The 14462-nt window shown below is 51.2% G+C and overlaps 1 protein-coding gene and 1 long non-coding RNA gene across 12 annotated transcripts in view; one reads left to right on the top strand and one right to left on the bottom strand.

The window, feature by feature from the left end:
• The window catches only part of LOC144379288 (uncharacterized), a 1054371-nt gene that overhangs the window by 582216 nt on the left and 457693 nt on the right, over positions 1-14462 (bottom strand). The window contains exon 3 of one of the 9 annotated variants that reach the window (XR_013442045.1): positions 401-420. The exons of 7 other annotated variants lie outside the window; for them this stretch is intronic. This is a non-coding gene — a long non-coding RNA (uncharacterized LOC144379288). Of the gene's footprint in view, positions 1-400; positions 427-14462 lie in introns of those variants that run through there. One more of the 9 variants, XR_013442048.1, reaches the window with a different exon arrangement.
• PPP1R16B (protein phosphatase 1 regulatory subunit 16B) overlaps positions 1-14462 on the top strand; it is a 93052-nt gene that overhangs the window by 73676 nt on the left and 4914 nt on the right. For 2 of the 3 annotated variants that reach the window (XM_036101597.2, XM_078057191.1), the window contains 7 exons: positions 58-203; positions 2279-2382; positions 4071-4195; positions 7000-7125; positions 7868-7943; positions 8681-8810; positions 8902-9070. In XM_036101597.2, coding sequence (XP_035957490.1) covers positions 58-203; positions 2279-2382; positions 4071-4195; positions 7000-7125; positions 7868-7943; positions 8681-8810; positions 8902-9070 — 876 coding nt within the window. The remainder of the gene's footprint in view (positions 1-57; positions 204-2278; positions 2383-4070; positions 4196-6999; positions 7126-7867; positions 7944-8680; positions 8811-8901; positions 9071-14462) is intronic. The other variant, XM_036101598.2, reaches the window with a different exon arrangement.

A 14462-nucleotide genomic window follows, 5' to 3' on the forward strand; every position in this document is an offset into this window, starting at 1 on the left:
CCGGGGCCCTGTGGAAGCTGACCTTGCCTGTGTCCCCCCTCACCACCACCCCTGCAGTGCTGCATCGACAACTTTGAGGAGATTGTCAAGCTGCTCCTTTCCCATGGTGCCAACGTGAATGCCAAGGACAACGAGCTGTGGACGCCCCTGCATGCGGCGGCCACCTGCGGCCACATCAACCTGGTGAAAATCCTCGTTCAGTAGTACGTGGCCCTCTCTCCCCCGGAGGCGGCCTCCGCCCTGCCTTTGGTGGTTCTCTGTTGGTTTTGTTTCTGCCTTTGGTCTCCCTCCTCTCTCCTTTTCGTCTTGGGTGCCATTTCCTTTACCTCTCGTGGGAGCTGCTGTCTCTCTCCCCACACCCTCCCTCCACCTCTGTCTCTGTGTCTCTCTCTCCTCCTCTGCCCCCCCTTCCCTTCCTCCCTCCATCTCTGTGTGCCTTTCCCATTCCTCTTTGTCTCTCTTCATTCTGTCTCTCCCTTTGTGCTGTTTCCCCCCAAAATATTAACACATCACATAAAAGCAACCACCCTTGCATTGTGGGAATGATCCCCATTGGTCTTGGTGTATAATCCTTTTGATGGGCTACTGAGTTGGGTTTGCTGGTATTTCGTGGAGGACTTTTGCATCTGTGTTCATGAGGGATGTGGGTCTGTAGAGTTCATTCCCTTAGGGGTTTGGTCTGGCTTCATATCAGGGTAGCCTTCTCTTTTTTATATCTCTTTTTCTCTGTCTCTGTGAATCCATGAGTTTATACTCAACTCCTCTGCTAGTACTCTTTATGTCTTATTGCCATTTTTGGCTTCTTTTGCTATTAAAAAAAAAAAAAAAGCAAGCATACTTCCTTGGCCCTGTCTCCCAAATGCTATTTACATGCTTTTCCCTGGGGGTAGAACCTGCTTTGAGGGGCACCAGGTAGCAATGTTTTCCCTAGGAATAAGGCCATTTCTGTATGTGCCGTTCTGATGGGCCTTTCCAGCCCTTGAGTTCCTTCTAGTTTGCTCAGGTTCTGTAAACACATAGGAAAGACAACATTCCATTTCAAGTGTGTTCGACTGAATTCATCTAATAACTGGTGGGCACTTGAGCTGGGCACTGGGCACTCAGGGATGCAAAAGTCCTAAGGGACCGGGCAGGAAACCAGGGCATTTCAGTGCTAGTGCTGAGACAGAGTGGGTCCTGGGAGGCCACGGAGAGCATCTGAGTTTAGGGAGTCAGGAAGAGTGGCCAAGAGCAGGTGACCTTTGGTGGAGGTCTCGGCAAAGCCGCAGGAGCTCATCAGGTGGCTGCAGGGGGCGATGGAGGTGATTGTAGAGGCTCAGAGAGGTGGATCAGCTTGCCCAAGGGCACATGGGAGCACAGAGAGGTCTCAGTGCAGGGCCCTTCGGCCTGAGGACTTACTGGTAGTCCATGCCCACACCTCTGATGAGAACCTGGCTGTGACTCAGTCTGCCAGGAGCACCTGATCAGTGATGGTGCCCAGAGGGAAGGGAGTGGTGCCAGCCTAGTGCAGTGGGTCCCCAGTGCTGATCTGTACCAGAATCATGTGGGCCGTGGCTTCAGAATATCCACTCCCAAGCCCCACCCCCAGAGATTGTTTCAGTGGGTCTGGAGTAGAGTACAGGAAGTTGCACTGTATTTCAGGGATGCCCAGGGAATTCTGCAGGGCAGCCCAGGACCACACGTGGGAACCACTGGCCCCAAAAATAGGTTCTGCTGGGGAGCCCCAAGGCTCTCTCCTGCCCCTGTCCTGTCAGCCTCTGGGTTGGGACTTGGAGACAGTGGGGCAGAGCTGAGGATGTTTCTGCAGGGGGACACAGATTGAAATAGAGTGGGGGTTTGAGCCTTGACCCTCCCACATCCTCACTGTGTGACCTCAGACAAGGGACTGAACTTGTCTGAGTCTTTGTATTCTCTTGAGTGAGATAGCCAACAGGAACAACCTGATAGGACTAGTATGAAGATTAAAGAAGATGATGTGCATAGAGGGCCATTCATGTTATTTGTGTTATGGTCACCAGGGAGGGCTTTGACATTTGTCCCCAAGTGCCTGCCTGCTGGCCCAACAGAGCAGGAAGCCGGGGGAGGTCTGCTGGGACAGCTTTCCTGGGAGAAGCTGAGTCCTGAAGCCGCTGTCCTAGCTGGGGTGCCCCAGTGAGGAAGAAGGGCTGGGGGCGCTGGGGTGCACAGTGGGGCTGCGTGTGAGAGGCCGGAGGGCAGAGGCAGCCAGACCAACCCCAGCCACACCTCCCCTGGCCTCACTCTCACCCTCTGTCTGCAGTGGGGCCGACTTACTCGCTGTCAACTCGGATGGGAACATGCCGTATGACCTCTGCGAGGATGAGCCCACCCTGGATGTCATCGAGACATGCATGGCATACCAGGGTAAGACCAGGGCGGCACGCCCTAACATGGGCACAGGTTATTCCCAGCCAGTGAGCTGGCTACGTGCCCACCTCATGCTCAGCGCCTAGGAAATGGGATGGGTCCTCATTACGATTGTTATCCTGGTGATTAACAAGCTGAGGACAAAAAAGGACCCTTGGAAAACCGTGCTGGGCAGGAGGGGGGCGTTGTTCTCCTCCGTGTCACCCACACACGCAGGCAGCCTCAGCTGGCCCTGTCTCCCCTTCGTCAGCTGTGACAATCCAATTCAATAAACATTCACAAGAAAGATATATTCCCATTTGGGAAAATAATCAAGAGTCAAGAACATTCGCGGGTGCCCGCTCGGTGCCAGGCACCATGCTGGCTGCCAGGGGCCGGGGTAAATAAGCTGTGGGCTGTTTTCAGCTCACAAATGAGCTTCAGAGAGGAAACAAAAGTAGCAATCAGAGACCTGCCCACCCCCACCAGCACGCGGACATATTTCTGGAGGTCTCCGCAGAAAGCTCAAATCCAGACCCTTGGCCGCAGCGTGAGGGCCGGCCGGGACCCTGCCCTTGAGTTCCTTCCCCTGGGGTGCTGTGATAACCACGATGGGGTCCCTCCGTTCCCCAGCACCCGGGCTCTGCCTATCTGTCTTCTCCCGACCATCTTCGTTTTTGTACCAATCTGGTGAATCTCTGGGCCCCCCTTCAGGAATTGTGTTTTCAAATGTGGTTGTCACAATCACAGGATTGATTATAAAGGAACCCAATGATATTAAACTATGGCTACCAAAATATTCCTAAACGTGTTATGTAGAAACTTGATTAATTCACGAAACAGCAAGATGACACGTTAGGAAAATAGGTGCACTTTCTGTTGGTGACCAAGCCACAGGCATTGCTAGTTCTGTGGATTTGACTCTCGGCCTCATGGAAGGAAATGCTATATTTCAGTTCGACGTTAGCACGAATGAAATTGTAATTTTTTTTTTCTCCTTTCCAGTTTACAGACCTCCCCCAAATTCTGTCCCAGAATGTTCGATCTAATGGACCTTTGTATAGAACATGTCACTTTCCCCTCCTTAAATACTATTTAGTAGCTGCCAGTAACACTTAGACTTTTAGCCAGCGATTCAGGCTACAGAACATCTGTCCGGGTCCTTCCACCTCAGTGGACTTGATGTGCTATTCAGAAGTTATATATTTGTTCGTTCAATTGTTCATTCATTCATTCATTCATTCCCATAACGGAAACTCATGAAGCACCATGCCGCGAACACAGCCATGGTCGGGATGAGGGGAACCAGCAGAGCCCCCGGTCCGATAGGTGGTCAGAGGAGGTCAGCAAGGGAGGTGATCCCGGCCGGGTCTACAGCGTGAGGCAGAGCCAGCCATTTGAGCGGCTGGAGGCTCTCAGGTGGACGGTAGGGACTTCTGGTATAGAGGAACAGAATATGTAACAGTAACCAGTACTCTTGTAGTGCCTACAGGGCACCAGGCAGGAATGGCCCTTGTTCAGTGGGCCGGTTCGTGGCTGCGTGTTCCCTGGGCCTGGGGGACAGTGACCCATGGGCGTGGCTGTCTAGTCCCTTGCCCGGCAGACCCTGGGGAGTAGGAGCTGTGCCTCGCCCATCTGCCCCGCCACCCCTCCCCGGGTGGGGCCTGGGCCCGGGGCGCTGATTCAGTCCTCACTTTCCTACACAGGCATCACCCAAGAGAAAATCAACGAGATGCGGGCGGCTCCTGAGCAGCGGATGATTGCAGACATCCACTGTATGATCGCAGCGGGCCAGGACCTTGACTGGATAGATGCCCAGGGCGCCACACTGGTGAGCAGACGGGCCAGGCGGGTTGGGGCTGGGGGGCTCAGTACCAGACCAACTCGGGCTGAAGTGGGCCCGCACCTGGTCGAAGTTAAGCTGACACAGTTGGGGCCCATCCGTGGCCTTGAACCTCCTCCAGACCCGCTTTGGGGCCGGGGTTGCCCCCGGAATATGGAGAGTTAGCAGAGCAGGGCTCAGCCCCTTTGAGAATCTGGCCAGTCTCAGCTGGGCCTGGGGGTCAGGAGCCCTGATGTCCACCAGCTCTCTCTCGCAGTTCTTCCTTCACCTCAAGTTCCAGGTGTCCATCTGAGCTCATTATGTTGTTGTCCTCCAGTGGTGTCTCCCACATAAAGACTGGAGCCACCAGCCATCCACTCCCACGTGCCACCTTGCTTTGCACCGTCCATTCTCCTGCCTTAGGATCTCCTCTCCCACCCCTCCGCCTAGCCTCAGCAACCTCCCCGAACCTCGCTGCAATAGCCTCTCCCCTGGGTTCTTTGGCTTCCGAGTCCAGACACCCCCAGTCATCCATCCATCCATCGGTTCATTCATCCATCCAAGCAACACACACCCGTGTGCCACATACTTCGCTAGACCATGGAGACAGAGAACAAGGGAACCCTCTTCTCTCTCAGGTCTGCCTGATTGGCTCCACTCATCCTTTCAGCTCAAGTGTCAGGGATTAGAAATTTTGACCTCTCTTCATAGGCTCTCCTAGCACTATGGAGCCCAGTATTGGGGAGGGTCTGCTTCTGAGGCTCTAAACTGAAAACAAGAGCATGGCCTCGGAAGCCCATGTACCCCCTCCGCCGATGGCTGGGCCTTGGCCTCGGCTTGGGGCCCGTGCTGGCCATGAGCACTCAGGAGTCTCAAAATCTTGAGCTTACTAGGTAGGGCTCAGCGGTACCAAGACCCCTCACTGCCCCTCAGGCCTGACCTGGTGACTCAGGTGTAATAACTGGGCTCCTCCCACCTGGTTCCTGAGCCCCACCCTCTGCCTCATGCCCTTTCCAATTAACTGGGTCCCTGCTCAGCCCGGCACTCAAACATTCAGTGAGACTGAACACTGCGGTACGAAGGCAGAACCAGGCTGTCCCAGGGCGAGGCCCATCCTGGCTGGAGCTTCTTTGGGTCTGTGGCTGGGCCTCTAGACACACGGGTTTCCTCCTCTTGGACTGAGGCTGGCCAGGCCCATACTAGGTCTCAGGTCTTCCCAGGAAAGTGGGGTTTACTAACAGTCCCTTCCTCACCAGGTTGTTGGGAGGAATAAATGGGATTCTGCATAGTAGGTGCTAAGCACAGAGTCTCTAAACTCTCAGTAGATATTAGGGGTTCACATTGTCATTATTATTACTAACACTATCACGATCCCAGTCATGCCTTTTTATTCCCCGCCAAGTATGAGGCCGCACAGTTTGTAATGTCTGGCTGGCCCTGCTGGCTGTCATCTCCCCAACTGGCAAACAGCACACATTTATAGATCAGATGGTTATTCTAATTTTCATGTGTGCCTGTACCAGATCACACCCAGGCTTCTTCTGCAAATTGAAAGGTAAAGGAACACCTCTGTTTGCCAGAACCTTATAGCAACCGTACCCCAGGATGAGGCAGTGTCGGGCCATCAGGGCCGTGTTCTGAAGGGCTGCTTCCTAGGGCCGTGCCTTCTCTGTCCCACTGCCTGCAGCTCTGTTGTCCCAGACCTCAGCCCCCTGGAACTCTCTGGTCTCCTCCCAGCCAGCCTTCCACCAGCCTGCTTGGGCTCTCACCTCTGCCTCCCACCTCAGCTGGGCAGTTGGTTTCTCTTTGCCTCATCTCCTTACTCCTTCATCCATTCCCACGGTGTGCCTCGTCATCACTCACGGCTCTCTGAGAATGTTCATCACTTACTGAGTGTCTGTCACGTGCTAAGTGCTTTATGTACTTTCTGGAGATCAAGCAGATGGGACAAGTGAGGTCCCCAGGGTGGTGTCCATCACCAGAGGCCTTGAATGGTGTCAGGTAGAAGAGCTGTGGCCTCAGCACGAGGCTTTCCTTTATTGGATGTACTGATTGCCTATTGTGTAGCGAAGGAGCCCAAAAATTTAGCCTCTTGAAACAACGATCGATATTTATTATCTCAGATGGTTTCTATGGTTAGGGAATTGGGAACAACTTAGCTCGGTAGCTCTGGTGGGGGTCTCCCAGGAGGCTGCTGTCATCTGAAGACTTGACCGGGGCTGGAAGATCCATTTCCAAGATGGTGCACTCACATGGCTGGCAAGTTAGGGCTGGCCTCAGTGTTTCACCTCCTTGTGGCCTCTCCGTACTACATGATGGCTGCTTTGTCTGAGAGTGATTGATCCCAGAGAGCATGAGGTAGAAGCAGAGATGCCTCTTACGACCTCACCTCAGAAATCACACACCACCCCTTCACAATGTCCTACTTGTTAGCAGTGAGTCACTTGTTCTGGTCCACATTCAAGGCAAGAGGAATTAAACTTCCTCTCTTAAGGGAGGTATGTCAGAGAATTTGTAGACATTGGAGACAATTTGTAGACCACACTGGGCCTCTGAAACCCCTTCCTCAGAGCTCAGCACATGGTAGGGACTCAGTAAGTGCTGTTGCCTTAACCACAGGGGCTCTCAGACCAACCACATGATGAAGAGTGGCCTTAATAATACTTTGCAGTGTGGCTGGATTTCTGCTTCATTCTATTCCATTCTACCATATCCGGAAATGAGCTGGGATTTGGGTTGCGAAGAGGGCTGTCCCATCTCCAAAAGTGGGACTGGCACCCATAGGGAAGGCTCACTTTCCCCCTCTCCTTCAGCTGCACATAGCTGGAGCCAATGGATACCTGCGGGCAGCTGAGCTCCTCCTGGACCACGGGGTGCGCGTGGACGTGAAGGACTGGGATGGCTGGGAGCCCCTGCATGCAGCTGCCTTCTGGGGACAGGTAACTCTCAGCCGTGGGGCTGTGAGCGAGGGCACGAAGGACCCACCCGCTGTCCTTTGGGCTGGCAGTTGGTTCACAAGACCCACTTAAGGTGTTGACTACAACTAGTTTGCGGGATAGGAAAAGACCTAGAGAGTTCACAAAAACATTTGATAAGTTGTGTCCTAAGAAGATGATAATCAAATTTACCAAATTAGAAAATTCCTCACATTTCTGATTTGCATCGTTTCTCCCTCTGTTTCCCAGATACAAAACTCTGCAGCTTTTGCAGTACCTCCTTAGATACCTGGCAGCTCGGGGCGCCTGGGTGGCTCAGTTGGTTGAGCGGCTGCCTTCGGCTCGGGTCATGATCCTGGGGTCTTGGGATCGAGCCCTGCATCGGGCTCCCTGCTCAGCGGAGAGCCTGCTTCTCCCTCTCCATCTGCCTGCCACTCTGCCTACTTGTGCTCTCTCTCTGTCAAATAAATAAATAAAATCTTAAAAAAAAAAAAAATAAGAGATACCTGGCAGCTCTAGGTTTACAGCGGACTCCTTCTTCTCCTATCCCTTGGCCCAGGCGGTCAGAGGAGCTGTCAAGCCCATTGTGTTGCCAGGATTCCTGGCTCCAGGGTGCAGAGCCTTCCCTGCGGACCAGCTTTGCCCCATCACTCTTACATCAGATCCTGAGAAACGTGGGGGCACTCTCTCTACCTCCTAGGCTTTTTGAGCCCAGGGGGAACGTGGGCTTCTTCCTGTGTTTCAGATGCAGATGGCAGAGCTATTGGTGTCCCATGGGGCCAGTCTCAGTGCTAGGACATCCATGGATGAGATGCCAATAGGTAAGCCCCGTATACAACCCAGTACACACTTAGGTACTCATCAACTTTTTGATGGATATTGGGATAATTGGGTAAATACAGAGTTGGCTAGATGGTGGATTGGTGTGTGGATGGGTAGAAGAATGAATGAATAAATTAATGAAGGGTAGATTAGTGTGCAGATGAACAGCTGGATAGATGGATAGATAAATGTATGGATGAGTGGATGGATGGATGATGGATGGGGGATGGATGGATGGATGGGGGATGGATGGATGAATCAGTGGATGGGTGGGTAGGGGATGAATCTATGGGTGGATGGCTGGGTCAGTGAGTAGGTGGATAGATGAATGAGGGATTGGGTGGATTGAACGGGTAGGTATATATGATTCGAGATATCTATAAGTTTTGGCTTGGGCTACATAAAGTACCTGCTTGTTTCTCTTGATACTTCTTACATCACTGGAGAGTTGATGACTCCTGTTGGAAACTACTGAGGGTGGATGGATCTTTTGGTCATAGCGGAGAACCTTAGGAGCTGTGACTCTATGGGCCCTGCGTTTCCTGCTCTTATCCTCTAAGGATTGGGGTGTAGCCCAGGAAGTGAGGCCGGTGTTGTTTACTTCCCTCCCTGGATGCCCCCAAAAGATGCTGGGAGTTTTCAGTGCATTGGGGTGGCAGCTCCTGTGGTCTGGAGGGCACTTGGGGGCCACGGGCCCCTGCGCTGCTCCCCACAACAGCCTCCTCTACCCCTTCAGACCTGTGTGAGGAGGAGGAGTTCAAAGTCCTGCTTTTGGAGCTCAAACACAAGCATGACGTCATCATGAAGTCACAGCTGAGACACAAGTCATCCTTGAGCCGGAGAACGTCCAGTGCGGGGAGCCGTGGGTGAGTCAGGGCAGGCCGGCCGCGGTCCCCTGGGGTGCTCCTGCCTGCGGGGCTTGGGCGCAGCCCACCAGCAGCTCCTCTCTCCCCTCAGGAAGGTGGTGCGTCGAGCCAGCCTGTCGGACAGGACCAACCTGTACAGGAAGGAGTACGAGGGAGAGGCCATACTGTGGCAGCAGCGGAGCGCGGCCGAGGATCAACGGACCGCCACCTACAATGGGGACATCAGGGAGACCAGGACAGACCAAGAGAATAAGGACCCAGTGAGTGGCCTCACACCCTGGCTCGCTGTCGGCTGGGGCGGAGGACCCCAGCCCGGGCTTGGCCTCTTCATCTGAGGGCCTTCGGAGGGAGGGCAGCAGGGCAGCGCCCTTGCACCAGCTGGATCCCATTCGGTGCTGGTGGTTCCTGGGCTTACTGAGGCGGTCCTGGGGGTGTGAGAGTCAGAGCTGGGAGCTTTGGCACCCAGGAGGGTCTCATAACGGACAGGAAGTACCTGCTGCCTGCTCGCTTGTGCTCCCGTAAATCTGGCTCTGGGCCCCCCAGAAGAGAGGCTCAGTACAGCAACCACCCTGGGCGCTAAAGGCACTAGAGCCTTTTTGGGGGGAACATAACAAGATGTTGAGAATTGTGTTTACAGAGCACGTCTGGTTGGAAGAAATGTTTGGGAAAACCGAGTAGGGTCCTGGTCGGAGCTCTAAGAAGCCAAGAGTAGCCAGGGGTCTGGGCGTTGAATGGCTTTCTTAAGGGGATGCCATGGTGGTTTTCTAGGACCGCTGGATCACAGTTCCACAAACTCGGGGGCTCAGAACCGTAGACATGTATTCTCTCACGGTTCTGGAGGCCGAAGTCTAAAATCAAATTGTCAACAGGGTTGGTTTCTTCTGCGGGCTCTGAAGGGGAGTCCGTTGCATGCGTCTCTCTCAGCTTCCTGTGGCTCAGGCGTTCCTTGGCTTTTGCTTGCAGGACTCCAGTCTCTGCCTCCGTCGTCACATGGCCTTCTTCCTTGTGTGTGTCTGTGTCTCTGTTTTCTCTTCTTAGACAGCAGTCATTGGATTAGCGCCCACCCTAATCCAGTATGACCTCATCTTAACTTATTACATCTGCAAAGACCTTGTCTCCAAGTAAGGTCCTATTGAGACGTGTGGGGTGGCCAGGAATTTTGGGAGGACACTGTTGGACTCAGTACCAACATGCTCAGGTTTCACACATGGCTGCTGGCTTGCTGAGTGGGGCCAGCAAGTTTGGGGCCAGAGCAGAACTGCTGGGGCCAAAAAGGGAAAGGCTGACCATCCCAGCAGCAGTCTGCCTTTTTGGTACCTCCACCAATGATGAGCAGCCGAAAACATTTCTGGAGAGTATTGCTTTGGCGGGATGCAAAATGATCAGCCCAGAGTGCCCGCGTGGGACCCCGCTCCCTGCTGGAACAGAGAGCTCACATGCAGGCTTGTCTCCAGCCGGTGAGGGTGCCCACCCAAGGGAATCCAATCACAGCCCTGGCTGGGGACAGAGAGGGTGCCTTGGAGGCTTTGTTCTGCCTAGTTCCTAGGGTCGGGAAGAAAAGAGCTGCAGACTGAAATTAAATCACATTTATTTATCTTTCCTTTGTGAGTTGAACTTACGTACAGTACACGAATCTTAAATGGTTTTTTTCAGTGAACTTTTATAAACGTGTACCCTCAGGTGAATGCGTAGAGCATTTCCATCACCCCAGAAAGCTCCCAGGTTCTCTTTCAGTGGTCCCCTCACCCTAAAGGTAGCCACTGTTTACCTTTGAGCACTCAAGATGAGTTTTGCGTCCACATCTGCATATGAATGGACCCAGGCATTCTGTAATCTTTTCTGTCTGACTTCTTCCGTCACCATGAGATTCATCTCTGTGCAGGCATATAGCAGTAGTTCAATCTTTTTCCTTGCTCTGGAGAGTTCTGTTGTTTAAATATACTACAGCGTACGTGTCCATTCTCCTGTTGGTGGACATTTGGGTTGTTTCAAGTTTGGGGCTACTTTGAATAAAGCTGCTCAAAACGTTCTTATACGTGGTTTGTGGTGGGCATAAGCCCTATTTGCTGTAGGATTGTATAGCCAGGAATGCAGAACGAGTCATGGGGAGGCTACTAGAGATACTGCCAAGCAATCTTCCAGAGCGACTGTACCTCTCGCTCTCCCAGCACCCCATTGAGCTCTTCTTGCCCGTCCCTTTTCATCCGAGCCACCTGGCGGGCTTGCTGCGGTAGCTCGCATTTTAAATTTGTATCTCCCGGACGGTGGACGATGGGGAACACGTTTTCATGTGCTTATTGGCCGTCTGCTTATCTTCGTTTGTGCAGTGTCTTCTTTTGCCCCTTTTTGTTGGGTTGCCCTCTTTTCCTTATTGATCTGTGGGAGAGACTGAGATTCTTCAAGAAATCCTCACGGAAGCAGCTCCTCCTCCACACCTGTCCCTGTGCTTGTTCAGATCTCACAGGCCCAGGACTCTGCCAGAAATGCTCACTGGTGTGGAGCCGCATAAATCATCAGCCCTGCAGGGGAGAGGGTGGGAGGATGTGGCCTGAGTTTGTCGGTAACTTCTCTGGCTTTCTCAACGCTGTGGTTTGTTTGGGGGTTAGGTGAAGGCAAACAAAGGGGGCTGCTTTGCAAAGAAAAAAGAAGGAGCTCTGGGCTTCAGGCCAGTCACCCAGATGTCCAGTCCCAAGGACACCTGTCAGGGTCCAGGGCCCCAGATCCCGGGCCCAGCCTGGGGAAAACCAAGGAGATGGCAGGGCACAGCTACGAAGCCCCGAGCTCCTTCCTTTTTCTGACCTACCCCTTTCAAGGCTTTAGGTACTGGCAAGGCTGTGAGAGTCTCTAAGGTAGACAGACGTTCTCAAAGTGGGTTCCCTGGACCAGCAGTAGCAGCATCACCTGGAACGTGTTAGAAACGCGAATTCTTGGGCGCCTGGGTGGCTCAGTTGGTTAAGCAACTGCCTTCAGCTGAGGTCATGATCCTGGAGTCCCAGGATCGAGTCCCACATCGGGCTCCCCGCTCAGTGGGGAGTCTGCTTCTCCCTCTGACCCTCTCCCCTCTCATGCTCTCTCTCATTCTTTCTCTCTCAAATAAATAAATAAAATCTTTAACAAAAAAAAAGAAAGAAATGCAAATTCTCCGGCCCCGCCTCAGATGGACTGAATCATACATCCTGGGCTCCGGGTTTAACCAGCAATCTGTGTTTTAACTAGCCCTGCAGGGGATTCTGATGTGCACAAAAACTTGAAAACCACTCACCTAAGGGAGTGTTTGCTCGGTCTGACCCGCAAGTAGGGTTTCAGCCAAGACTCCATCCGATCAGCCACCAGGGCTGGCTTTGGCACATATTTTGGCCGAGCTGACTCCCTGGCATGAGGCTCAGGAGTGATGCAACAGCCCCGTTTCTTCAACTGGTGGCTCACAAACTTAACTGTACCAGCACATCACCTGGGGAGGTGTTTTTGTTTTTGTTGTTTTAAACTTCTGGTGTCTAGGTTGCAACCCAGACTAATTAAATCTGAATCTTTGGGCCTGGGGCTCAGGCTTTGTATTGATGTATTAAAAAAAAAAATTAGTAGACTTGATTTTTTGGAGCAGTTGTAGTTTATAGAAAACATACGTAGGAAGTACATACAGTTTCCACACACCCCCTTCATCATGTGGGGCTTTCCACTGGTATTAACATCGTACATTAGTGTAGTAGGTATATTATCATTGATGAACCAATATTGATACATGATTATTAACTAAAATTCATAGTTTACCTTAGGGTTTAACCCTCGGTGTTCGACATTCTATGGATGTTGACAAATGTGTGATGTCATATATCCATCATTAAAGTTTCATACAGAATACTTTCACTGCCCTAAAAATCCCTGGTGCTCCACCTACCTGTCCATCCCTCCCCAGCCCCCTGGCAACCACTGAACTTTTTACTGTCTCCATGGTTTTGCCTTTTCCAGAATGTCATAGAGTGGGAATCACACGGTGTAGCCCTTTCAGATGGGCATTGTACGTGTGTTTTTAACTCCCCCAGGTGATTCCAATATGCATCCGAAGCTGAGAACTAGTGTCTTAGATCCGTGCTCATCAAAGCATCATCAGGAGTTTGTTAGAAATGCTAAAATTCAACCCAACCCAGACCTGGTGATTCAGCATGTGCATTTTCACAAGAGCCCCAGGTGACTCATATGCATAGAGTTAGAGAAGCGTTGATTTAGACAATGAAGAATGGTCTTTTCCAGGACCATTCCGGAAGTAAAGAAAATAGATACAAAAATTCAAGCTGAAAAAAAAAATGCCCCAAATGTGGCATCAGTCTGCCTGCATAGCTCAGAGGTGCCATTAAAAACAAAAAAAATAGACCATACATACATGGAAGCTTACTATGGGAAGTGCCCCTCACCTTACCGTATTTTAACCTAATTATATATTTCTTGGAGATCTTTCCAAGAAGTGGAGATTCTTGGAATCACGAATCAGCACAGGAAGACTGCTTTCGTTCTTTTTACCAGATGTGGAACATTCTAGAACAAGTACTTGTCATAATTTCCCACCTGCCTAATGGTGACTTTCAGGCTTTTCTCCCCTAAAGGAACATATATCTGTGAAATGAAGTCCTAGAAATGGGCTTGCTGGTGCAATGTATGCATTCTTCCTCAAAAACGAATTTTTGGGGGGTGAGATGATGTGATATTGTCCTCCAAAGAGATTGTGGCACTTTACGTACCTGCCTGTTTCCTCACACTCTTGCCGACACCAAGTCATAACACATTTTTTAAATATTTGTCAGTGTGATAGGTAAAGATATTTTGTTGCTTTAATTTTTATGTCATTAATTATGCATGAGATTGAATATTTTCTCCTGTGTTTGTAGGCTATAAACATAATAGCATATGTTTAATAATAATAATATTGATATTATTATTTTTTTTATTATCATCATCATCATTGCTGTGAGCTGCACATGAGTCTTCTTTGTTGGTTTTCTTCTGTTGGATAGTTGGGCTTTTTAAAATGGGCTTTTAAGAATTGTTTATTTGGGAAATTAGTCCCTTTTTGTCATATATGTTGCAGTTTTTTCAATGTCTTTTGACTTCATTTATGGTGGGTTTTACTATGGTTTATATTTTTGTGAGCACGAAATGTAGCTACCTTTTAGTTTCTAGTTTTTAGGCAGCGGCTCCTTTTAAAGCTCTTGTTATCCAGGGATTTCTGCGTTAGAATCTCTGCCGTTCCAAGTACGTATTTGCTGGGAATACATAGGAAAGATTATAGGTGACCAAAAACTCAGCTAAAACCGGCTGACACGAAACAGGAATTTTTCAGCTCGTGTAACTGCAGAGTCTGGGACCAGCTGGATCTTGGGCCTCCAAGTGCACCCCTTCAGCCTCCCTTCACATCAGCTTTGCTGTCAGGCAGGCCCTTTGACGTGCAGTCTGCCCAGCCCCCCAGCTTCCATCGTCCTCACCACCCTTCGAGTTCTGCATACACAGAACTTCTCTTTCTCAGTTGTTCTGGCACAAGTCCCAGGGTTGAGTCTCATGGCACCAATTTCAGTCAAGAATCAATTCCTGCAGGGAGTATGTTGATGGGCCAGGCCTGGGGGTCATGGTCCAGCCCCTGCGGCAAGGATGGGGATCAGTCAG

This window comes from Halichoerus grypus, chromosome 10 (assembly GCF_964656455.1).
Source record: "Halichoerus grypus chromosome 10, mHalGry1.hap1.1, whole genome shotgun sequence".
Lineage (NCBI taxonomy): Eukaryota > Metazoa > Chordata > Mammalia > Carnivora > Phocidae > Halichoerus > Halichoerus grypus.